Raw genomic sequence first — 25,825 nt, 5'->3', positions numbered from 1 at the left:
TATTTGGATCGATCTACCACCACTAATTCATACGCCAGTGGGCAGCTGAGGCCATGCAAGTTGCTGCCAAGCCCACTGGGAGCAATTCAGGGTTCCGTGTTTTCGACGTGACACTTTGAAACGCCAACCCTTCAGACACTGGATGATTTGCTCTACCAACTTGTCATGTTTCGGTTGGGGGTTGGGTTTTTGTTTGTTATGGGTATTCTTGTTATTTGGTTAGGGTTAGTCGTCCTGGTCACAGCGAAGTATCCATTGTCACAGCCAAGTCTTCGTCACTGCCAAGTCTTCTTTGTCACAGCCACAGCCAAGCCATAGCCCCAGCCAAGTCATAGCCACTCCACAGGAAATCAAGTCAAGGAGAATCAGGCCACGTCACGCTCGTTTCAGTCATAGCGACCAGTTCAGTCACCTCCTGTCCAGTCATGGCGACCAGTCTAGTCACGTCCTGTCCAGTAATGGCGACAAGTTCAGTCACATCCTGTCCAGTCATGGCGACCAGTTCAATCACGTCCAGTCTAGTCTTGGCGACTAGTCCAGTCCTGTCCAGTCAATGGCGACCAGTTCAATCACGTCCGCTCCAGTCTTGGCGACTAGTCCAGCCACATCACGTGCAGTCATGGCGACCAGTCCAGTCACGTCCAGTAATGGCAACCAGTCCAGTCACGTCCCATCAAGTCATGGTTGTCTGCTCACCTTTTCCCCCATGGTTAATTAAAGAACCACACATGGCACTTTGGGGTCCGCCATCCCTCAATCACTCACTACCCACATGACAACTGAGCCTGGTACTGCAGTAATCAAATATTATTTGGATTGTTTTGTATTTATTGTTTAGAATTGTTTTTCATACAAAATGTTTACTTACTGTAAACACAACTTTCTTACTGTGTTGGCGTAGCTTGGTGATAGACAAATTTTGATTTGTGGCTGCGGTAGAAATTGAAATGTCATAAAACTAGTACCTCCTTTATTTTACATTATGATTGCACTGTACTTAAGTACATTTATGTCCCTTGGTCTAAAATGTTTAGTGATCCTGCAAATGAAGATGCTCCACATAAAAAGTCTTTGATTCTTAAATGCCCTAAAAATGATCAAATTAAAGCTGAAAATTGACACAGCAGTCACAGTTTGATTGTTTCATTTCAAATCCATTGTAATGAAAGTCAATATCATTTGTCATTTTCCAAACACTTGTGTATATTCAGCATGTGGTCTGCCAGGTGCAGATGGAGATGCCTGACTAGACATTAGCTACAATATTCTGAAATGCTTGTTGCTAAGCATCAGGTTCTTAATGTAATCAAGATGAGATAAGTGTCTGTCTTAATGTTATGTAATGCAACGATTGAGTCACTCTGCGAGCTTAGAAACACAGCTTCCATCACCACTTCCCCAGCAGTAGGCTGACTCAAATGTGTGAGTCCTGGGAGGAGCCCAAGTAGTGATCACACCTCAAGGTCTCACATGGAGTTGCTTTATGTAAAAAAAAAAAAAAAAAAAAAAAACTTTTATGAACATGTACAGGGTTACTTTAAAACGTATTCCAATACAGTAGCTATAGTTGCCTGTTAATTATTGTTTTACTAGCTAGTACTAATATAATCCAAGCACCATAACATTCCCGATGACAAATTAGCAGATGATATATCATATTGGTAATATCGTGTTTAAATAGTAAAGCTGTGGGTGATTTGTGACAGCAATCAGAGCAGCATGTACTGTACTTATAAATTGTGATCGTAGGGCTAGCCTGCTAGCTCTTAGCCGTTTGTGCTCCTCCATGGCAATGGTCCAGATTTTTGACAGCTCACACGTTTCTATGTAAATGTTATTTAAAATGAATCAGTCCTCCAGTGAATATGATCCGAAATTGTCACCATTCTCAATGTAGTCACTTTTGAAACCGACCGCTTTAAGACCAACATGTATTCAGTGACATTGTAATTGTTGAGTCAACAAAAACCTTACGCAGGGAGCAACGACAGTCTATTGAGCTATATTGTGGTTAGTTATCCACTTTACTCCGGGAAAGCTTGTTTGGCCAAAAAGTTTGAGAGCAGACAAGGACTCATCTACAGCATCTCTCCCTGTACTGCAAAATAATCATTTTATTTAAAAAATGTACCTGTAATCTGATTACGTGTTTGTTTTTATGTAAATGTAATGAATTACAGTTACTTTAAAAACAAATCCTGAATACGTAACACCTTTACTCCCAAATCCTGGTTTTCACACAGACCTCATAAGGTTGGTAGTTATATTTACGTTGTATTGCAGATAGCCAGGATACCTGCTCGGATGGCACACCACAACACTCTCTCCTGCTAACCATGATTTGGCAGGCACAAGAGAAATTTGCAACCCATTTCTATGACGACGGTATGGAGTTGCAATGATGTGTCCAAGAGAGAGCATTTGAGCAGCGGTGGGGCTAAAAATAGGAGTGCAAAGGATACATGGTTTAGTTTTGTGTGGATGTGTTCATGTGCAAGCATTTATGATTTGATATCAGACTGCTGTTGTAATCTACAACTTACTTGTGTCATGTGTAGGGTTGCCACCTTGGGTTTGTGAAAAAAAGGGGCACCTAACCAACCTTGGGCACTTTACAATTAAGGCCGAAATTGTTCATACCCCCGGCAAATTTTGAATATGTGGACATTTTAGCATGACAAAATCCCAAAACACACAAAAAAGTGGTTAAAAAATGTTTTATGTATTGCAGTGGCCAACACAGTCCAGACTTGAATTCAGTTGAAAATCTGTAGAGGGAACTATAGATCAGATTGATGAGAAGAAGAGCTCATCGCTAGCTGATCATCAAACTATAGGATGTGTTTTATTTGCTGTAATAGCCAATAAAGGCTTTTCTATTGATTTTTGAGGAGAAAGGTATGGATGATTTTGAACGTGCCACTTTTTGTCTTTAAGTATATAAAAGTAGAAAAAAAAAATTCAGAGAGAGAGAGAGAGAGAGATCACAAAACAAACAGAACTTAGTGGAATATTCATTATTTGGCAAGTCACACACTGTACATTATAAACAAGGCACACACTCTAAAAAACAATAACATACAAACACAACGCAACAACGTGTAACTATTCTAGGAAAATGTCACCCACAATTACGTACGTACTACAAAGTCACAGACTTGGTAGGTTCTATAAAAAGCCACCATGTGATACACGTGTGGATATACATACCTTCTTGTTAACATTTTGTGTTCAAATTGATGTGTCTGAAAATCCCGGTGTTTCTCTCTGCACTCTTTCGTCGTGACTCACTTCCCTGGCTTTTCTGTAAGGCGCAAGGGCTTAGCTTTCAGACACCATTGTAATTTTTCAGATAGCACATCTTTATCATGTGTTGCAAAATGCACTGGAGTGTACAGTATAATGAAATAAAATCATCTTTTTTTGTCATGTACACACACTGTTGGTGACACAGACTGGATGGAGCAGGGAGGCTGATTAAATTTAATAATGAAAATGTGCGTCCATACAAAGCTGCCAGAGCCAGAGGGCTCGGACGCCGGAGACTGATGAAGACCGAGCCTTAACTGTACTTTTACCATTGCCGCTTAATTCTATAATCACGTAGACTTAATCAACATTGAATTACAGTACGAATGGACCCGTTCTAGCGACTTGTCGCTGCACTTGCAACCTCCTAGAAAAGACCTCCATGGGGCTGCTGAACACTCAAACATTGCTGCCGAGCCTCACTACCTCTCCAACGCCAGATCCAGAACACACACAACGGGTGATCTGGAACAACAACGCTGGTAAGTATGTATTTACAATTTCTCTGTAAAAACAAAACAAAAAAAATAGGAAAACAAGAATAATTTTGTCCTTATTTTATTAGTTTCAAAATCCAGTGTGATATCTTACCCCATATAGTGACAACTTACCCATTTGTGGGGCAACATGTCACATGTTCACTCCCTTTATTTGATGTCTTATAACTCTGCACTGAGTCAAAGTAAAAAAATGACATGAATAAAAAATATATATACCTAAGACTTTGATCTTTCATCTGGTATACATTTTGTTTATATAAGATGTATTGATTCCAAGAAATATATAAAAGTATAAAAAGTGATACAACTTGCCCTGGTCTCCCCTAAATGTGGTGTGAAAGGATCTCAGAATCCTTTTCAAATTTGAATTGGTCACTTATCAAGACCAAAAATCTCAGCTGCATGGACTGGAAGTTTGTTTTGCAATTTTAGATCAGCATCACATGCACTATGCTTGCTCGCTAATTTGGTTGTCTTTGTCAGTGTTTTGTATCAGCGAATGCAATACAGCAGCTGCATGGGTGTATTCAACCTGATTATGGCTGGCAGACATGCTGGCGATGAATACGAAAATGATTTCCTTTGTCATGCTGTACATGTTGAAAATAAAATGTTTGTGCTTTCGAGAGCTTCCGTTCATTGAACTTCTGTTCATTGAGGTGCGCGTGAGCATCGAGGTGACTCCACTGCACGCATACGTCTCTGGCATACATACAAACAATCAACCAATATTTGAAGTAACACTTTTCGGACCAATTAGGTGAAGTGCATCATTTCCTGCTGCACGCCGGATGATTTCTAATCAGGTGGTTGGAAGCATTGTTACTGTAGATGACCTGGTTATACTCTGAGAACATTCAATCAAATTTATACACTGTTAAAGTATGTGCATTTTCAGTCGGATACAGTTTGAAATTGCAACCGTTGTGATGAGTCTGATTCTACATGAGGAGAGTGGAGGAAGCCTTCTGCTCATTTATTTGGAGTGGGCTCACTGACTCATCGTTAGTGTTCATTCCCATGTAGTTTGTTCTCAAGAATTAGACCACTGTTGGTTGATTTCCTTTTCCTTTCCAAACATTTGCAATCAGTGCGTGATGAACACCCAAAGTGGGTACACAAAATGTTGTCTGCTCAGTTGTCCAAGGTATTTTCTAAAAAAAAAAAAAAAAAAAAAAGCTACTGAAGGTGTTATCCCTTCATTTTAAGTAATTGGAAACATTAGACAAATATTATTCATAACAATTTTATCAGCCGTAGCATGGATTGCAATCATTTTGGGTCACCCCCCATGTGCATCTGCGTCTGCGTCTGTATACAACATTATTGATGTAATTTCGGGAATCTGAAAATGCAAATAAAGGGGTCAAGGACATTAAGTCATTTACTATTTCAAATCAGATGGGCACGTAACGTGCGTAACGTTATGTTTCTTTCGCTACATAAGCGCTATTTGGTACGTGATTGTTATAGTGGACTAAACCATTAGCTTAACTCCCCCTCCGCTCTGTCTTGTAGGGGTCCGCCCCCCTGCTCCCTTCTTCACCTCCTGATTTGGTTGAATCCAAAACACAACATCATGGCGATTGATGGTAAGTCGGCGAAAGCCGTCTCTCTTCTTTCCTAATTCACCCCCACCGCAATAAACACCTGCCATGTGGGACTTGTCATGGTTAAAATGTCACTTGTTAGCTTCAACAGAATGGTCGAATGAGATGCAAGTTCCATTGCTCTTTGTTAGCGGTTATTTGCTGTGGTAGTTTTTCGTGGAGTTCAATCTGGTTTTGTTGGTGCTGAAGGGACAGTTCCGCTGTTTACATTCACATTTCATTGTACAAAACCTTACAATGTACCTCACGTCCCGATATTCAACATGGATTCCCTTGATGTCCGTCCGTTCGTTTCTGTTTGGATTTTTAATAACACCATTATTTGCAAAATGAGTGATTGTACTCGTCAAATGTGTCAAGTCTGTTTCTGTAGGTAACTTTGTGAGTTGTGCACAGCTTTCGTGTTTAACTGAACAGCTTGTTGTCTCAAAGCTTGAAGTGTAATAAGCATTCTTTTGAATGCCACTAAAAACAGAAGCTGCAGTAATTAAAAAAAAAAATAATAATAATCACCCTTTGTAGTCATTGTGGTAGCCTATCACACGCTTTTTCAATCGTGCTGAGTGCTAACTGCTCGAAGTAAAATGCAAATGTCGTATTTAGACTCAGTAGTGGTTATATTTATGTGCGTGTGTGTCATTCTGATGTGCTTTTTTTAAAATTCGTAAGACCACAAAGAAGTCACTTATCTATTCTCCTCAGTTCTGAGGTTAGGGGTTCTAATCTAACCTGTGGTCTGCCTCTGTGGGGTTTGCATGTTCTCCCAGTGCTTGTATGGTTTTTATCCAGGTACTCTGGCTTCCTCCCACATTCCCAAAACATTCTTGTTAGATTGATTGAACTCTAAATAATTTTTTAAGGTGCATACTTGACTTTTTATTTGAGGCCTGTCATATTGGGCAAAAACAGAGAAGGGTAAACTGTATTATCCACAAAATATATGGTGTCACATCGCTATGTGCAAATAATCCATATCTGGACCCTTCCTTCCCCATACTCTCAGACTGGCACTGTCTTAGCTAGTTTTTCCACTAAACACTTTCTTGTGGTTGGTTCAGGGTGGCGTTGGGTCATGAAACATTTTAGCCAATGTGGCTAAACAGTAGAATCAGTATAAAAATCTCCTTGCCACATTTGAGTGTAGCTAGCCACGACATCACATGTTGATGTGGTGGCAGTGCCGCCTATTTTGCCGCTATTTCACTACGTGCACCACTCATACATGCACACGGCAAATTCTAACAAACACACAACACTTCTGGGAAGATGGATTTTTGTGTGTGTGTGGGGGGGGGGGGGTTCTCGGCATAGCTTGATGGCTAACTGCATTGTAGTGGTCGAAATGGGTAAAGTTCTTATAAATAAAAGTGGCAACTGCGCCAAATCGCCACAGATGAAAGAAATGAGGGCAGTTATTGTATCGTACTGTTCCTTGGTTGCATCAGCTCGTCGCCATTTTTGCCCTACGCAAAAAACAAAAATAAAACAACAAAAAATCGTGACAATTGAAAGTGTGTACAAGTTTCCCGAAATACCTCAGCAATTCTGCACTAAACTGATCTCAGTCTTTGCATGTTTTCTTTTTCTTCCAAAATATTTAATGTATTAAAAAAAAAAAATCTCAGATGCTTTTTATAGGTTATTTAATGTTTAGGATTTTTTCAAATTATTTTATTTTATTTTTTACATTTATAGGAGTATGATTTTCATTCAATATCTCAATGCGTCCGAATGTAATCATTGCTTAAGTATGCTTTTATTGTCCTATATTCAAGTACAGTGTTAAAGTTTGAACTGTGCATAATGTTGCAGTGGCCTACAATAAAAAATACAAGTGTATTTTAAGAATAAAGGCTCTACTTAGTTTTTAAGAACACTTCGGTCCTCTATGCTATTGTATTAAGATATTGGTAAAACTTTTAGAGTGGCATTTTTTTTTGTCTGTATACTATATTTTGCACATGCAATTTTATTTAATACATACTGTTGGAGAGGCACGGTGGATGACTGGTTAGCACGTCCGCCTCTCAGTGCAGAGGACGTGAGATCGAGTCCGGGCTTCGGCCTTCCTGGTGGCAGTTTGCATGTTCTCCCCGTGCTTGCGTGGGTTTTCTCCGGGTACTCCGGTTTCCTCCCACATTCCAAAGACATGCATGTCAGGTTAATTGAACTTTCCAAGTTGTCCATAGGTGTGATTGTGAGTGTGGATGGTTGTTCGTCTCTGTGTGCCCTGCGATTGGCTGGCAACCAGTTCAGGGTGTACCCCGCCTACTGGCCGAAGCCAGCTGGGATAGGCTCCAGCACCCCCTGCGACCCTTGTGAGGACAAGTGGTTAAGAAAATGGATGGATGGAAGTATATATATATATATATATATATATATATATATATATATATATATAAATAAAAAAATACACAACCAATTCATTAGGGAGGACTTAAGAACAATTTAGGTAGGGCTTAAGAACCGTAAAATAGGTCTAACGACGCCATTGACAGGGAACCTTCGAGTTACGGACGAGTTACGTCCCTATGCTGGCGATGTAACCCGAATCTCGACGTTGGTCAGATTTCACCATTAAAGTCGATATTTACAAACAGTTCTGTCATTATGACCTGCCTGTTAGTTACTGCCTAGTAGGTATTGGCTTTATTGTGACATTTCCTCATAGTAATTACCTTTACATAACAAACCCCAAACAAAAATGAAGGGAAACACATTAATCATTGTAATCACTACATTTGAAAACAACAATCATTAACAAGTAGCCATCTGGCAGCTTGCTTGCCAGCAATTAATGGTAGCTCCTTACTTTAGCAATCAGTCCCACTCCCTGAACTCGGCAATGTTTAATATTCCATGAGCACTGGCTGTTGTCTTCTTTTATTTATCTTCAGTTGTCAAACTACTTTTTTATTTATTTATTGAGCTTTGGTGAGTTTCATTGGCAAGTTAGTGGCTACCTTTTAAATTTTAGTCAAATTCCAAGTTGTACAATCTCAAGGCCTTTGAAATGAGGCAATGCAATTGTGACCTGTCACTAAAGAAATGGAAATACTTTTTTTGTACGGACTTTGTCATAATGGCAAAACAAATATTACATTACACTGCATGCATGACAGTTGATGTGCTAAGCCTTTTGTAGCTGTGATACATATTGAGAGTGGAAGATGCGAAGGCTATTTGAAACTTCAACCTGTAGGCTTATCCCCTGCTGCACAGCTCTGAGACTCAGAGGCTTTCACAAGTGTGAGTAATAGTTAAGAATTACAGCCACTGCTTGGTATCTAGATTATACAATTATTGCAAGAAAGTCTGTGGCAGGTTTGCAATGTCTACATAAACAGGAGAATTGGTGCAGTGCTGTTGGACATGAGTACTGCATATGCACAATTGAATTGCATAGTTTTGAGTGACAAATCATTCCAGCCTAAAATGAGGTAGAAACAACTTTATGTTAGTTCTTTATAAAACTTAGATAGCTAGCTAGATAGCTAGCTAGCTAGCTAGCTAGATAGATAGATAGATAGATAGATAGATAGATAGATAGATAGATAGATAGATAGATAGATAGATAGATAGATAGATAGATAGATAGATAGATAGATACAGACAGTAAATTATGTAGAGTAAATTTGACTCTATTTAGAGTGGGACCAAATAGACTCAGTTTTAGAGGAATATTTACACTTGGAAGAAAGTAAAATAAAGAATTGAAAAAAAAGAAAGAAAACCACTCAAGGGTTGAGGAACGAACTCACGACCTTTAGCTTGGGATACAGTCGATCTATTCCCTGAGACACGCAGCTCCTGCTTGTGTGTTAGCATATCGCTCGTGTTAGCTGGAATCTTCGTAACTCCAAGAGACCAAAAACATTGTCTTGGTCTCCTCTTGAAAATAAGCAAACAGTAGATGTGGCATAGCTCAGGTGTTAGCGTGGCAGTCTCCAAAGCTGAAGGTCGTGAGCTTGTTCCTCAAATCTTGAGTTACTTTTTTTTTCTTCAATTCTTTATTTTATTCTCTTCCAAGTGCAAATATTACTCTAAAACTGAGTCAACATTTGGTCAACAGCCACCGACTCAGAGCAGACGGAGGAGAAAAGTGCCCGTGGGAGCAAAAATAACAGTTTCGAATTTATCGGCCATCAAAACAAAAACGTTATTCATAAAATGCTGACTATCGGTGCGGTTTATCGGCCGGGCCAATTATCAGTCTATCCCTAAAATATAGGTTGAACATTATTTGTAAATCATAGTATTCTGTTTTTATTTATGTTTAACACAAAATCCCAAATTCATTGGAATTGGGTTTGTACAACCAAGATCTAAAAGAAAAATGGGTACGCTTGTACTTCATAGATTGCAACCTATGAGCCTCATAGATTGCAACTCACCTCAGGTGTCACACCTCCTAGAAGGACCTTGCTCACTCCAGAAACTGAAAAACAAAACAAATACTGTATACAGGAATGGAAACAGGAACATAAGAAATAAATATAAGAAAACGTATGCCATGTTAAAAAAAAGTTTCTTTTTAAACAATATTAGTTTAAAACAAAACACATTTTCATCACAGTTGCATGACGTAATGCCATTATCACGTATCGGTATAGTCAGTCCATCTGTTCAAACAAAAGAGAAAGGGGAAAAATCAGTTCTGTGCTTTTTTCCCCTTTTGAGTAGAAAAGGGTGACACCGTAGAACTGCTGCAATAGAAATATCCATACTAATCTGTTGAGAGGTTGCTATCACTGGGAGCTTGAAGTTTGCTAAAGAAACATCCCGATTATGATTGTAGTTTTTAATGTATTGCATCAAAGCAAAGTCATGGACTTGAACTTCCACATGTGTTTTTTCTCATAAACTGTGTTGTTTGAACCGAAAAACAACTCATTACAACTCCACACTTCTTACAGCCCACTTAACTTTTATTACAATTCTATCTGCCCCAAAAAGTTAAAATTTGTTCAAATAGTTGTTTTTTGTTATGTCAACGAAAATTAACAACAAATTGAACAGAAAAGTGTTAGAGATCATGGAGCACTCATGCCAAACTGTTGCTGTTCTCTGTCCTTCACTGTCCTGTAATCATGTTACATTTGTCCTTGTGCAAACATATTTTATTATGTTTTCATGATTATATCTTTTGTTCCCTCCACCACAGTGGGGCTTATTCAAATGTGTTCTCTTTCCAGGTGGCGAGCGTAGCTGTGGAGTACATGAGTTGATCTGCGTCAGGAAAGGTAGGTAGGTAGGCAGTGTGGTCGATCTTTGACCCCAAAACACACCTCTCGCACCGCCCTGTCCATTATTATCATTCATCATTTTTTGTTGTATCAGTACCATACAATGACCACAAACGCATTCTATTCTATCATGTTAAGCTTGATCGTCCTTGTCATTGTGGTGTCCTCATTGTTGTGTTTTGTTATGCCATGTGTTGCTTGTCCGTGTGCCGTATGTGTTGCTTGTCTTTATAAAGCTCAAAATAGGCCAATGTGGAACATTAAACAATGGCTCACTATTCCTGGTCATTTGTTAAAAATAAATAAATAAATGATTTGAGTCACGGATCGGATCATTTTTTCGGATCAGCAAAAAAAGAGAAAAGAAAGCTAAATAGTACTTTGTCTTCATTTATTTTGTAAAGCGCTTTTTCCATAAAAAAATTATAATAATCAATTCAAAATGTCTAATATAGCCGTGTAGGATTTAGTGTCTTCATTTATTTTGTAAAGCGCCTTTTTCCATTAAAAAAAAAAACCCCAATCAATTCAAAATGTATAATATAGCCGTTTAGGATTTAGGAACACAACCTGCCAGCAGCCAGACACTCGGTATTCATGTTAACAGGTAGTTGCTCGCCACAAAATGACGGCGTAATTAATTAGCGGTTTCTTAGCCTCCTAAATTAGCGATTGAACATGAGTTAGGGGTAGCGTTGTGTTGATGATATGCTCACAACTGCAATGTCAACTACGATATAGAAACGTCTAAAAGGGAAGTCGAGCTAGCCATCACGCCATGACGTGGGCGAACTTAAAAGTAAAAGTGTACTAACGCTATTTGTATTGCCGTCAATATAATACTGTATTTGGTCAACTTTATTTTGAAGTTACGCTTAGTGTGTTACGTTGAGTATGTTTCAGCTTCCTTGACATGTCAGAATGGTATAAACTGTGAATGCACACTTTGTTTTTGTTTTGTTTTTTTCATTCACCAACCAATCCGTGGATCGGGCGTGATCCGAACAGTGGGGCCTGGTCCGATCCGACCACAGATCAATGATGATCCGTTGCACCACCAGCCCTTTCACAGCTTTGTTTATTGAGAATTGCTGCAGATGTAAATTTTTTAATTCATGTATTATAGATTTTTTTAAAATAGTTACAGACATTGAATGTTTTTAATAATTTCATGTTAACGGGGCTATCCAACATCCCCCCAATCACACACTCTTTTATGCATAACTTACTATATGTTGAACTGAGTCTGTGACATGGTTTAAACATAAAAAAAATCTACTTTTTTAATAGCTTTTAGCCAGGTTTAACTGCTAATTCCTCACCAAAAACCACCGAAGTGGTGTTTTCCTCCATTCGCCCCTCTATGAGAAATTCTAGGTCATTCTGCTCTCCAAGCACCAGCCCCTCCCAACCTGAGAAAACGAGTGGGTGCTCACTGTATGACATCATTAGGTGCGGATCCACCCCCTGCACCGCCTCTGCGGACTAAACGCATGCCCACTTTCTCTGAGACCTCCATGGTAGTGACAAAAGTAGCCTTTATCAGTAAACATTCTGTCCAAATGAATTCAAAGGAATCAATTATCCTTCACATTTGCAATGCCAAAGTGCAATGACAATTGGCCGTCTTAAAATCCCAGTTCTGGCTGACACTTCTGTAAAATACAAGTAGAACCTTTGCGCTGTTAAACCTTACTGAACAAGTGCTGTAGTGGTTAGCACGCTCGCCCTGTAAGCAGTAGGTTCTCAACCCGCTAAAATTTTCCCCCCTTCTTCTTCCTTTTTCTTGCCTCTCCCTTCTCCTTCCCTCCTCGTCCACGATTTATTGCGGCAAGGAGCCGTTTTGTTTCAAATGTTTATTGAAGAATTGATGGCTTGCGTGGCCATTCAGAGGAGTGTTTAAACGCAGAGCTTCAGCAGCAGCCCGCTTGGACCAAAGGGGGCGCCGCAACCACACGGGGATAGGCGGGGTTTTTACTGAACCGGGCGTTTTACTTCCACTTTAGAAAAAGAACCGGCAAAACACCTAATATTTCATTAAAAAAATTACATCGACATGGTGTCAAATGTAAGATTTAATCATTATATTTATGTAATCCCTTTAAGGTTTACATCTATGTTGTTTGTCGTTTGCATGCAATAACCCTTGAAAGGAAAAAGCCTGCAGATTGTGCAAAAATTAACAGATTTTAATTTGTTTCCGTGATGACTTAAGATCATGACACATTATTCAAGTATATGCCCACTTCATGGATGCTACACGGCCACTCAACTCTGGAAAAATCACTGACGGCGGCACCACACAGCGTCTAAAACATTTGAGTTGAATTTTGCTTTGTTGGGCACAGTTTGTGGAGGATGGCATCACCAAGCTGATCTATATTTCACACATGGTATAATACATTTCTGGGTTTTAAGTGACACAGCCACTCATACACACAACCCTCTGGTCTTTGCGAGGTCACGCTGCGTCACTACGTAGGTGGAAAAATGCTCCTCCAGGGGGAACGGTCTGTCGCCCTGCCACGGTCATGTGTGGATGCACTGCAGTCGGCTACAATTCCACCAATGACCCGGTCACCCTGGAGGAACATTTTTCCAGCTCCATGGCGGCACCTGGCAAGCACTCCGAGGGGGAATGTGCGGTCCAAACAAAGCTGTCCCGAGATGGGTCTCAAATCTCAATGCCAGAGGGAACTGACCAATGTGAGTGAATTTGTGGCTGTCGCTTAAAAGCAGAAATTTGTCACGTGCATTGACTTAAAGTCATCCACCATGAAATGTGTCAACTACAGCACAATTCTGGTCCGCTGAATTCCAACAGAGCTAACAAGGTGAAACTGGATCTGACCCTAAAAACTTGGATACGCATTGACAATAATAACAATAACAACGACAACGATAATAATAATAACAACAACAACAATAATAATAATATACAGTATCTAACGAGAATCAAAGCAAAACTGCTTATGTGTGTATTGTCAAAGATATGTAAATATAAAAATGCAACAAATAATTATTCCCCCAAAATATGCAGAAAATACAAATTACTCAAAAATAAATATTTTAGACAAAAAACATATTAGAGAGAACACATGAGAAACAAATATACAATATTATCAACTGCAAAAATATAAAATATATATAAAAAACGATTTGTTTTTCTCTGAATATTGCTCAAACTCTCCACACTTCACTGTAACATAAGAAACAATCACTCAACAACAGTTCCGAGTATTGGCTTTTATCAAAAATATATGAACAAATACTTACTCTTATACTGATTCTTTAATCTTCACTCTAACTTCAACCTATAAAACATCTGTATGTGAGCAGCATAACACAAGAAATAATGAATCACTTTGTCAACAACAGTTCAGAATACTGGTTCTTCATACTTAACTCTTTGACCGCCAAAAACGTTTAATAACGTATAGTAAAATCCAAATGATTGCCGCCAAAGACGATAAAAGACATTCACTATGTTTTTTTTTTTAAACGGGTGGAGGAAAGCCTTGGCAAGCTGTGCTGAAATTATCAAGCAGGTCGAGTTAGTATAATGACTATTTTTGGGCACTAGATGGCAGCGATGACTCTCTTTGGACAAGATCGGGTAGGCGTCAGTAGAAGACGTGAGGCGGAGCTAGAGTGTTGAGGGGAGAATGGCTGAGGAAGCGAAAATGGCGACCGGTTGCAAGCAGCTCACGCTTGAGCATTTTTTTCAAAGACAAAAAGCATCGACCAATGCTAAAGAGCACATTGATGATGATGATGGTGACTCCGAGGTTGACGCCGAAGTTGGAAGCGTTGACGCCGAAGTTGGAAGCGTTGACGCGGCGGCTTCGATCGCGTCGTAAAGCCTACCGGCTAGCGATGCTAACGGCGGAAAACGAGCACTTCTGCACAGGCGGACGTTCAATCGGACGATGAAGAGTACCCCAAGTCCAATGCATATTCATCGGAGGAGTGGGTACAGTTTGATCACAGAGAAGACACTGGTTCTGGACTACGATGCCACCATGAATGGAGTGGATAAGATGGATCAGAACATCTCTTACCACCCGGTATAGGAACTGAAGGACATGAGGAAGCCAGACGTAACACCAGGTCACCGTATCATGATCCTGAGAGTAGACTTGATGACAACATGGCCAAACACACACTGCAGTATATACCTGCTACTCCCCGGAAAAAAAGGCCGGCAAGAAAGTGCACGCGAAGGGGCAATCGCAGTGAAACTAATCTCTTTTCTGAAAATGCTTGGCAAAGAGTTAACCATAACTCTAAAATAACCTGTATATCACAACACACACACACAAAAAGAATTAATCACATCAGTTCAGCCTACTCTCACAAGTTACGAGTCATTCGAGTTTCTCAGAGAAAATTATATATTATCAACTGCAAAAATATACAACACTACACAAAATAACAAAATACAGTACAAATTAAATAATACAAATATTACATAAAAGAAACAACAATTACATACCGTCAACATCAGTTCAGACAACTGGCTTCTCTCAGATGTTACTCACACTCTCCACACTTCACTGTAACATGTTGAAAACACTGGGAAAAAGAGCTTGTTGCAACATGGCCCTGGTTGATCTCTTATACTCTGTTGCCACCTGCTGGCCGTTTGTTGTTGTTGTAATAACTACCATTGCTTTGAGCGACCTCTTCAGGCCAGAAGCTGCATCAAAGCCTTCTTCTGTATGCTCTAGCATAAATAAATTTAAAAAACGATAAAAAACTTATAAATAAATTTTTGGGCGTGCAGGGCAAAGTATAAAAACATATTTATTATTTTTGGGATTTGAATGTGTTAATGAGAAAACAGACCATTCAAAATCAGCATTAAATTCTGACCAACAAAACTACTGCTCATTTCAATCCCAAATTATCTTGCAAAGCTGATAAAAGGATAGCAAAGATTAGGGGGGAAAAAAGATAGAGAGGGAACTTTTAACATTTTTGGAGTTGGGATATTGTAGATATAAAATACAATTTGTGAGTGTGAAATGTTTTTTTGTTTTTTTATAATACAAAAAAGTAATTAAAAAAAAGTAATAATTTTTCAGTTTTCTTGATGTACTAGGCAGGGAAATGGCAGAGGGCCCCAGACTATAGTACTCCATGTGAATCATTTGTTCAAATTGTATTTATGCCAAGGTGCCCTTTTTCTTAAGGCTATTAAACAGCATTGCTTTGTTTTTGTATTATAGTTTTGTTGGGTTTGGGTCTGTTGTGTGTGTTTAATCAGTGCAGTGGCATCATGCTCGAGTCTTCTGTGAACATGCGTGGGAGTGTGTATAGGAGCGCTGGTGAGAGTGCTTCAGCCTGCCCGTGGAGAAAGTGGGTGTCTTTGTGATTGTGAGATTTTTTTTCTTTCATTTTGATATTCAACATGGCAACAGTCTCCATGCAGATAAGACATAATGGAGGAAGCACAATTGAAATATGTAACAATGAAGCATGAGTACAAAGGATGACAACCTTATTTTACCATGACTGCAATTCAGTTAGTGGTTTGCCATAAACCCTCCTGCTAGATTAGCGTGTTGAGATTTGCACAGTGCTTGAAACACACCAGGCAATGATCAATAATTGATCCTGTTAAGTTTGCAATTCCTTCTGACAATTCATCAGATCCCTTCTCATAGAAAAAAAAATCCCAAAACCCAATATCTCTGATTAGCTCTTCTCCAAAATACCAAGAGATTAACAGTTCAGATGTGTATAGTGATGGTTGTATTGATTGTGTGCTAATCTATAATCATCTTAAATATGTGTAATTTAAGTACAGTATTAATGATTTACTTTTCTGTCATGACATTTGTTTTGATTAATAGTCCTGGTCACCAAAGATATGGTGACAAAGTAAAACGATTTATGTTATTTATTTATTTGTGGATTTATTGCTTCTTTTCACATTTAATTGTTTTGAATGTAATGGTGGCTAGTCTGAAGTTCAGGGGTCCATTTCACAAAGCAGGTTCAACAAACTCTGAGACTAATCCTGAACAGTGAGTTGACCTACCCTGAGATAGGAAACTCTGTGTTTTTCAGTACCAGGACAACTGATTTGAGTTAGTTTGAAAAAAAAAAGTCTAAAAAGACTGCATCAATGGTGCCCTGACTCGACGAGTCACCATGGCAACGGGGAAGCAGAGGGCGGCGTCATCATCATCATCATCATCATCATCATCATCATCTTAAACTGGAAATCCTAATGTAATTGTATGGCGAATTTGAACATGTCTTTAGGAAAAATCTTTAGGCAAAAGAGTGGAAGGCGGCATGGGAGAATGTTGCTGCTCAGGTCAATGCATACATTTAAATGTAGTCCTTTACAATCACAATAATATTACAGGGGAAACCTGTTTGAATGATAGCTTATTAATTGATTTCATTTAGGTGCAATCCTGCAGGGGAAGCGCACTTGACATCAACTTGAAATATAAAAACATTATTCAAACAGGTAAGAAAAAAACAGAGCGCAACACACAACATATGCTGTGATGTGAGCGCATGACAACGAACGGCTGGTAATGTTACAAATGTAAGGACGGATTAAGTTGTGTATGTAGGTGATGGACTGTGATGTGAAACGGTACCGTTCAAAAAGATAACTGTCTGGAAATACCAGAACATCTATGCGCGGCCTGATAACCATCTCACAACGAATATTTCATTCCCTGCGCAGTAATGCTGCCTGCACACTCTAAAAATAGAATTGTTGAATCAATTTAAGATTTCAAATTAAATTGTTGACCAACTTAATAAAATGTATTTACTTGTTAACATGCGATTGAATTACATTAATCCAAAGTGAATATAATTAATTTTAACTAATTACGAGTTCATTCAACTTAAAATATTCACTTTGGATTAATTTTAATTCAAGTGAATATATAATTTTAATTAATTGTGATTAATTTTGGATGAACTTAATTAAATTGAATATGTTAACTTTAATGAACTCATAATGAATTAAACTTAATACAGTATATTCACTTTGGATTAATTCAATTCAATTAATGGTGTTACCATTTAAGCAATTTTATTAAGTTGGTCAACAATTACTTTTGTTCAACAATTCTCTTTTTAGAGAGCACCTTCATCAAAGGGATCATTGTCAAAAAAGCATGCCATGTTCGTCAAAAAAGTGGACTTTAATGTACGCATATTGACTGTTTAAAAAAAATAAAATAACAGACAGCAGAACTATGTTACGCCAAAACTCACCAGCTGAAATGCTTGGATGGTGATTCTTCTTCTTTTCCTTTCGGCTTTTCCCTTAAGGGGTCGCTACAGCGAATCAGTTGCCTCCATCTAACCCTGTCCTCTGCATTCTCTGCTCTCACACCAACTACCTTCATGTCCTCTTTAACTACATCCATAAACCTCCTCTTTAGTCTTCCTCGAGACATTCTGCCTTGCATTTGGAAACTCAGCATCCTTCTGCCAATATACTCACTATCTCTCCACTGGACATGTCCAAACCATCTCAGTCTGGCCTCTCTGACTTTATCTCCAAAGCCTCTAACATGTGCTGTCCCTCTGATGTACTTATTCCTGATTCTATCCATCCTGGTCACTCCCAAAGAGAACCTCAGCATCTTCATCTCTGCCACCTTCAGCTCTGTCTCCTGTCTTTTCCTGAGTGCCACTGTCTCCAGACCAAACAACACCGCTGGTCTCCACAGGTGTATAAACCTTTCCTTTCATTTGAGCTAAAACTCTTCTATCACACATCGCACCTGACACTTTTGAGCCTGCCTGCACGCGCTTCATCACTTTGTTTCCACACTGTCCATTGCTCTGGACTGTTGACCCTAAATTGTCTAACCTAGCATACAAGTCATCGTAAGCCCCATGTTTGGCCTTTGCCACTTCTACTTTCACCCTACGCTGCATTTCCCTGTACTCCTGTCTACTTTCTTCAGTCCTCTCAGTGTCCCACTTCTTTTTAGCAAACCTCTTTCTCTGGATCGACTTTTGCACCTCCTCATTCCACCACCAAGTCTCCTTATCTCCTTTCCTTCCAGATGACACACCATGGACTGTCCTACCTGTCTCCCTGATCCCATTTGCTGTAGTTGTCCAGTCATTTGGAAGCACTTCCTGACCATCCGGAGCTTGTCTCAACTTCTTCCTGAAAATCAAACAACACTTTTCCTTTTTCAGCTTCCATGATTTCATCCTCTGCTCTGCCTTTGCTATCTTTGTCTTCCTCACCACCAGAGTCATCCTACACACTACCATCCTATGCTGTCTGGCTACACTCTCACCTACCACTACTTTGCAGTCGCTGATCTCCTTCAGATTACACCGTCTACACAAGATGTAGTGTACCTGTGTACTCCTACCTCCACTCTTGTAGGTTACCCTATGTTCCCGCTTCTTCTGGAAGAAAGTATTCACTACAGCTATTTTCATTCTTTTTGCAAAGTCAACCACCATCTGTCCTTCTGCGTTCCTCTCCTGGATACCAAACTTGCCCATCACCTCCTCATTACCTCTGCTTCCTGCACCAACGTGTCCATTGAAGTCTGCACCAATGACAACTCTCTCACTTCTAGGGATGCTATGCATCATTTCATCAAGGTCCAACCAAAAGTTTTTCTTCTCCTCCAGCTCACGTCCTACCTGTGGCGCATACCCACTAACAACATTGATCATCACACCTTCAATTCCTAGCTTCAGACCCATCACTCTATCTGACACTCTTTTTACCTCCAGGACGTTCGTAACAAACTCCTCCTTCACGTTAACTCCTACGCCATTTCTCTTCCTATCTACACCATGATAGAATAACTTGAACCCTGCTCCTAAACTTCTAGCGTTGCTCCCTTTCCACCTGGTCTCCTGAACACACAATATGTCCACCTTCCTCTTCTGCATCATTTCAACCAGCTCTCTACCTTTTCCTGTCATAGTTCCAACATTCAAAGTCCCTACTCTCAGTCCTAAACTCTTGGTATTCCTCTTCTCTTTCCTTACGAACACACCTTCCTCCTCTCCTTATTCGACCAACAGTAGTCCAGTTTCCACCGGCACCCTGTAGGTCAACAGCACCGATGGCGGCCGTTGTTAACCCGGGCCTCGACCGATCCGGTATGGAAGTCATATATTTGATTCACATGTTTGATTTGGCCAAAGTTTTTACGTCGGATGCCCTTCCTGACACAACCCTCTGTATTTATCCGAGCTTGAGACCAGCACAAGAAGACACTGGCTTGTGCCCTCTTGCGGCTACATTGGATGGTGATGCACATTTAAATTTGTATCTGATTGGTCAAATTCAGATTGAAGCATATAATTCCATATCAAATGATTGCATGTCTTTGCGATATGCATATTGCATGAGCCAATATGGCAATATCGATATTTTCTCGATACATTGTGCATTTTATTTCATGAAACATGACTGGGGATGCATGATAAACAATAAAGTCTTGGCCATGTTCGCTGTGTAGTCAAGGCTAACTTGACAATCTCTAATTTGTGAGTCTATACACACACACACGTATCATCATCATCATCATCATCATCATCATCATCATCATCATCATCATTACTACCCCTCAGTGAGTCATTGTGTCACTCTGGTGCTGCCCCTGATTTTATGTAATCCTTTGTTTTTTTTTACTCTTCACATGCATGTCTCCACTGAGCGCATATCCCGGCCGGATGGGGACATTTTAGTCGTGGCCCTGTGGATTTATCGTGTTGTTTTGTGTCCCATTTAACGTTTTTAATTTGAAATGCAATTTGTCCGGTCCCTATCATCCTCGAATTGAAATTGTCATTCGAAATTGTCAATTTGATTCCTCAAATTCAATCAATGTTTTTCTCTGTTTCTTAGTCTCTCCGGAGGTCCTTGGATTTCTGACAGCCATCGGGCTCTTCATTATCCTCATGACTCTTCTCTTTTGGTACCTCAACAACAAGTTGACATTAGAGAATGCAGGGAGCCTTCAGTGCCTTGATGACTTCAGGAAAAACATAGAATTGCAAGGTGAACCACCATTACTAGATGTATTGCTTTGAAACTTTTTCTGTGATTACTGTACTTTCAAATCACCATCTCCCTCTTAGCTAGTATAGCATGTAATGTAATGAATTACCTCCATGTGAAAAGTACTTAAATTATATTGCTTGACAGCAAAACTAAGTTAGGAATGGGAGAATAGCGCTACGAGGTATCGGTATCGGGCCGGCCTTGTTCAAAAGTATCGAAAACTCACAAAGGCTGCAAATAGCAGTCACTGATATTAGTCACTGGCGCCCTCTTGTGGCTGTTAAACCATCATGAAGTAAGTAACATCCATGGTTGACAGAACATTTTTCTATTCTAAGTGAATGCATCCATGCCTATCCTCTCAAATACCCAATAAGATTGTGTATGATTTTAAGGCTTATATTAATGCTTAGAGTGCATTATTAGTGTTTTGCTACTAAAATTGATACATTTGCTAAGTCAATTTAGGTGGGCTGATGTTTTTCTCCAATACAGGAGTTCATATTTACTTAACACATTCACCTGCTTTCATCAACTGAGAAAAATCGAATGTTGTTATTCAGTGCATTGATAAGGACTATTTTTCCCTTGTTAAATGCAGTACAGTCAACATAGCGCTTTTATTTACTCATGTGGATCATAAAGAGTGCTACACGCACCTGTTGCCTGCATTTTTTGTACTTGCATGCACCTATATTTTGCAATAGGAATGGTGTTTTTCCTCTGGGTGGTTGTATTTTATCTTCAATCCGTTTTATATTGTTTTTCTCAATTTATATATATTTAAAAAGATCAATATTTATCAATATCATCTTATATTTTCCAGCTTTATAGTCATGCTAAACAATTAGTAATATTTTGCACTTCAATTTATTTTGAACAAAGACTAAAAGTCAGTGAGTTGTCACTTGTATTGCATTTTTGTGAATTTATTACAAAGGAATCCTAAATCAGGGCGAGTTGTTTGCATTTTAGATTTAATTTTTTGAAATTAAATTCTGTATTGCAGACATATTATGTGCTCCACGATCCTACCTAAATTGCGGTTTATGTACTTTGTAAAAACGACTGAATTTTGAGCTTTTTTTCCAGTCTTTGGTTAAGCGTCAGGATTGTAGCCATTCTAAAGCTGTGCTGCCTCTTGCTGGAAAAACATGAAACAGCATTTACCTTTTACTGGGAACATTACTAATTCTTGATTAAATATTAATACTGCATAAATATCCACCAGTCACCTTACCCATTCTGTATGTTGTTCCATTCAGAATTACTATGTCTTCAATGAATTGTTCTTTCTCCTCCTCAATTCATTCATCCATCTTCCAAACCGCTTATCCTCACCAGGTCTTGGGCGTGCCTCAGCTTGAACTGGTCGCCAGCCAGTCGCGTTTTCATTAATTAATACTGAAATCAATAACAGCAAATATCCACTGTTCACAAGCGATTGAGACTGAGCTGAACTCCGCGAGTAACTGACACCACAAAAATCTTTGTAATTAATAGTAATAACCTACTGTATATTACTGACAAAGCACAAAAACAGCAAACGCACACTTCTCCGAAAAGTGCTCAAATAGGTGAATTTCTGAAAATTGCCGTTCACTGTACTAAATTTCAGGCATTTTAACACAGTCTCACAGAATACGCTGTTTCCTTCAGTTATGAAGTTTCATCACAAACGTTTCTCAGCAGCATGTTAAACTCAACTCCTCAAATAGTTGCTCAGGCATCATCATTATAGTTCACACACACACACACACACACACACACACACACACGCACGCACGCACGCACGCACGCACGCACGCACGCACGCACACACACACACACATATATATAGTTGTTAACACACTAAAATTAAAGTTTTTACACAATTCTTTACACTTAACTTATTCAGCCATTTTCACTGAAGCAACCCCCTTTGCTCCCGGCTGTTTTACTGGATTTTGACTGATTTTGCAAGGCCTACAGAATATTGTGTTCTATTGCTATAAAAACATGAAACTTACCAAAATAAAGATTAGAGTCTCTTCTTTCATCAGAAAAAAAGGATAGTTGTATCTATTTCCGGTTTGCAGCAAATAGCATTTGAATATAGCTAAGTTTCATCAATATTCACAAACCTGTTGAAAACACTGGGGAAAAGAGCTTGTTGCCAAATGTCCCTGGTTGATCTCTTATACTCTGTTGCCACCTGCTGCCCATTTTTTGTAATAACTACCATTACTTTAAGCGACCTCTTCAGGTCAGAGGCTGCATCAAAGCCTTCTGTATGCTCTAGCATAAAACAAAAAACGTATAAATACAATTTAGGACCATGACAATATTTAAAATAGAATGTTTTTATCTGTTTTGGGGAGCAAAACAATTAATAAAAAATATTTAATGCAGTAATTTTTATTTGTCTACAAATTTGTATTTGTATATATTTAAAAGTCGTAAGAAAAACTATTTTGTTCTGATTGTTATTGTTGATTGATTTGGATAATGGATGAATGGATAATATGTGCCATTAACCGAGTATGGTAAGAAATAAATATTTTTAGTCTGTAGCATCAGTGGTGTGCACTGTGCAGTGCGTAGTAAATTTACGGTAGTTGTGTAATTTCGCTGTATACCTCAAAATAATCATGAAGGACGTTGTGGGTTTGTCAATATCTATTTGTCATCTAAATTATCCCTAACAAAAAAAAATTTTTTTTTTTACAAATGTGTTTTGTATTGATCAGTCACAGTAGTGTGTATTTGACTGCAATAATGTCTGATCATTTGAAGACCGTGTTCGTGAGATGAAAACGAAAGAACGTGTATATGTTTATAAAATAAGTGTCTATGTTTTGACTTAAGTGTGTCATTTTGCAAACAATCTAGGAGTTATGCAAATGGTTGTCTTTGGATAATTGTGAGAATATTTTTTTTTAAATAAGCCTTGTTTTCAAAATTATGGGTAAACAATTGCAAAAAAACATTTTAAAAAAGGATTTAAAACACAATATTCAATTGTTAATATTTACAAATGTGATTTAAAAAGGATTTTTCCTTAGACCTCTGAGACAAGCACATATTGAAGCACAGACAAGGGGTACAAAAAGAAATATTAAAGGTCCCAACAAGTACATGTCAAACCATAATAGGTATCTCACACTTGAATTTGCTTGGATAATTGATTTGTTTCTGCCATTTTTTCTCACAACAGAGAATGTTTACACTGATGGCGACCAGCACGCCTCATCGTCATCGGACAGCGAGGACGAATTGATGGGCCAGTATCAAGAAGCAGTCAGCCGGGCCCAAGGTCTCAGGGGACGTGCCAAGGTGTCTTCTAATGTCAAACATGCGGGTCGCTTTAGGTGGGAAAACCGACAGAAGTACAGTCCCCTGACGGCTGATTATGATGGCTACAGCAGTGATGCCTCAGCTGATATCGGTAGGTTTACTTATAAATCCAATCTGGACCACTACATCAGTTTCACTAATACATCATAGAACATTTCCTTTATGCTGACAGATTCTTTCCGTCCATATTCACTACATTAAACTTGCAAACAAAGTTCAGCCACAATGTACACACCCATATATATACACAGTTGATTTAGAGAGGTGATCAAAGTGGAGCTCCCGTTCAGCACACTCTCCATGGGAGGGTTATGAAACAGTCAACTGTCTGCATATTTTTCTTTTCTTTTAATATGCTTCATTCAAGGTGCTGGAAAAAATCAGCATGGACTTAGCCACAGGAGAACCAGTTCTAGACTATTTGGATCAGTCTTTTTGTTCTCTGCATTCATCTTGTCACTTGACTAGAAGTGTGTGGTCACTTTAAAAGATGAGAAAGTTCCAAGTACCCTCTAACTAATCATGATCATAAATCAGGGCGCAGTGTTACAATTTTGGGTCATTGTAGTTGCACTGCATGCTTCAGCCGATGACAGCTTACAGAGAGAGAGGCTGAAAAGTTGACTAATCATTCTTAATCAGCACTGGATAAAAGTTTTAATTAACAACTTGTTTTTTTTCTCTATTAAGATATTTATTAGAGATATACCAATCAGGGTTTTTTTTCAGGGCTGATACCGATGCCGATTATTAGTAGTCAAGGAGGCTGATAACCAATATTTGAAGCCGATATTCATCTTCAGTAAAATGGGGGTAAAAAAATATTAGCGTCAAATTTTTTTTTAAATACAAATGCTGATCTCGGCTTTGTTGTAATGTCTTAAAGTGTTAATGGTTATTGAACAATTTTTCTGACTTTTCAAAATGTAGAAGTTTTTTGTATTTTTTTATTTTCAATATACAATAATGCAAACAATGACAATGTACTTTATCCATATGTCTTAAAAAGTTAAATGGACACTTAAATAAGTAAATATCATAGCTCAGTTTTTTCCTAAAAAAAAAAAAAACCTGAAATCTTAAATATTCAAATTTCTTTGTTTTAATGTTGAACAAAAACAAAAGGTTCAAAGGGTTCCCAGGGTCAGCAGCATTTCTTATAACATTAAAGCATCTTTGTGCAGTTTGTCACTTTTTTACTCAAAGCGTAACTGCAACATCTGTGTCAGGCTCGTTCGTTGTGTGCTTGCAAATACGTGCATGATCTTAAAGCAACAGCCACAATTGACAAACGAAGACATGACTGAGTTAAGAAAAACTCAGCCCCTCCCCTCTCCAAAGGAACTGTGGAGTGTGCGGGTCCGCACACTCCACCATAAAGGGAAGATAAAAGCTGATAGATGCAGTCAGAGTAAAACAGTCAGGGCTCTTCATACTCATCTGGGCATTGGTGGTTCATGCATGATGTAGAAAAAGCTTTAATATGACATTTTTAAACTGCACAATGCACCTTTAACCGAAAATTTTAATAAATTGTTTCCTGAGATTAAAATGGTTTTAGCTTGACCTTTTATTGGCCGTCAGATTTAAAATAAAAATACTGATATTCGCCAAAATGCCCAATATCGGCGCTATCCCTAATATTTATAGAATTTTATTTGTACAGTTGATATCAACCCAAAACCAACACAAGCATTCTAATATAATCATTAAGTCAATTGAGAAAGTTAACATTAATTAAGAAACATTCGCATATCATAAGTTTATCATATATTATTTTAATATTTTGAC

General features: G+C 38.7%; 1 protein-coding gene across 7 annotated transcripts in view; it reads left to right on the top strand.

Moving 5' to 3' along the window:
- The first annotated feature begins 5,281 nt into the window (after positions 1 to 5,281).
- The window catches only part of syt14a (synaptotagmin XIVa), a 42,136-nt gene continuing 21,592 nt past the window's right edge, over positions 5,282 to 25,825 (top strand). For 4 of the 7 annotated variants that reach the window (XM_086094326.1, XM_086094324.1, XM_086094323.1 and 1 more), the window contains exons 1-4: positions 5,373 to 5,401; positions 10,615 to 10,662; positions 20,543 to 20,695; positions 23,895 to 24,125. In XM_086094326.1, the coding sequence (XP_085950452.1) occupies positions 5,389 to 5,401; positions 10,615 to 10,662; positions 20,543 to 20,695; positions 23,895 to 24,125 (445 nt within the window). In that variant the 5' untranslated portion in view covers positions 5,373 to 5,388. Of the gene's footprint in view, positions 5,402 to 10,614; positions 10,667 to 19,713; positions 19,792 to 19,885; positions 19,942 to 20,542; positions 20,696 to 23,894; positions 24,126 to 25,825 lie in introns of all 7 variants that reach the window. The other 3 variants (XM_086094327.1, XM_086094328.1, XM_086094325.1) reach the window with 3 other exon arrangements.

Source organism: Leptonotus elevatus, chromosome 14 (assembly GCF_054856555.1).
Source record: "Leptonotus elevatus isolate MCC_2025b chromosome 14, RoL_Lele_1.0, whole genome shotgun sequence".
Lineage (NCBI taxonomy): Eukaryota > Metazoa > Chordata > Actinopteri > Syngnathiformes > Syngnathidae > Leptonotus > Leptonotus elevatus.
Note: the sequence above shows the minus strand (reverse complement) of the source record. Positions and strands in the feature narration are given on the sequence as shown.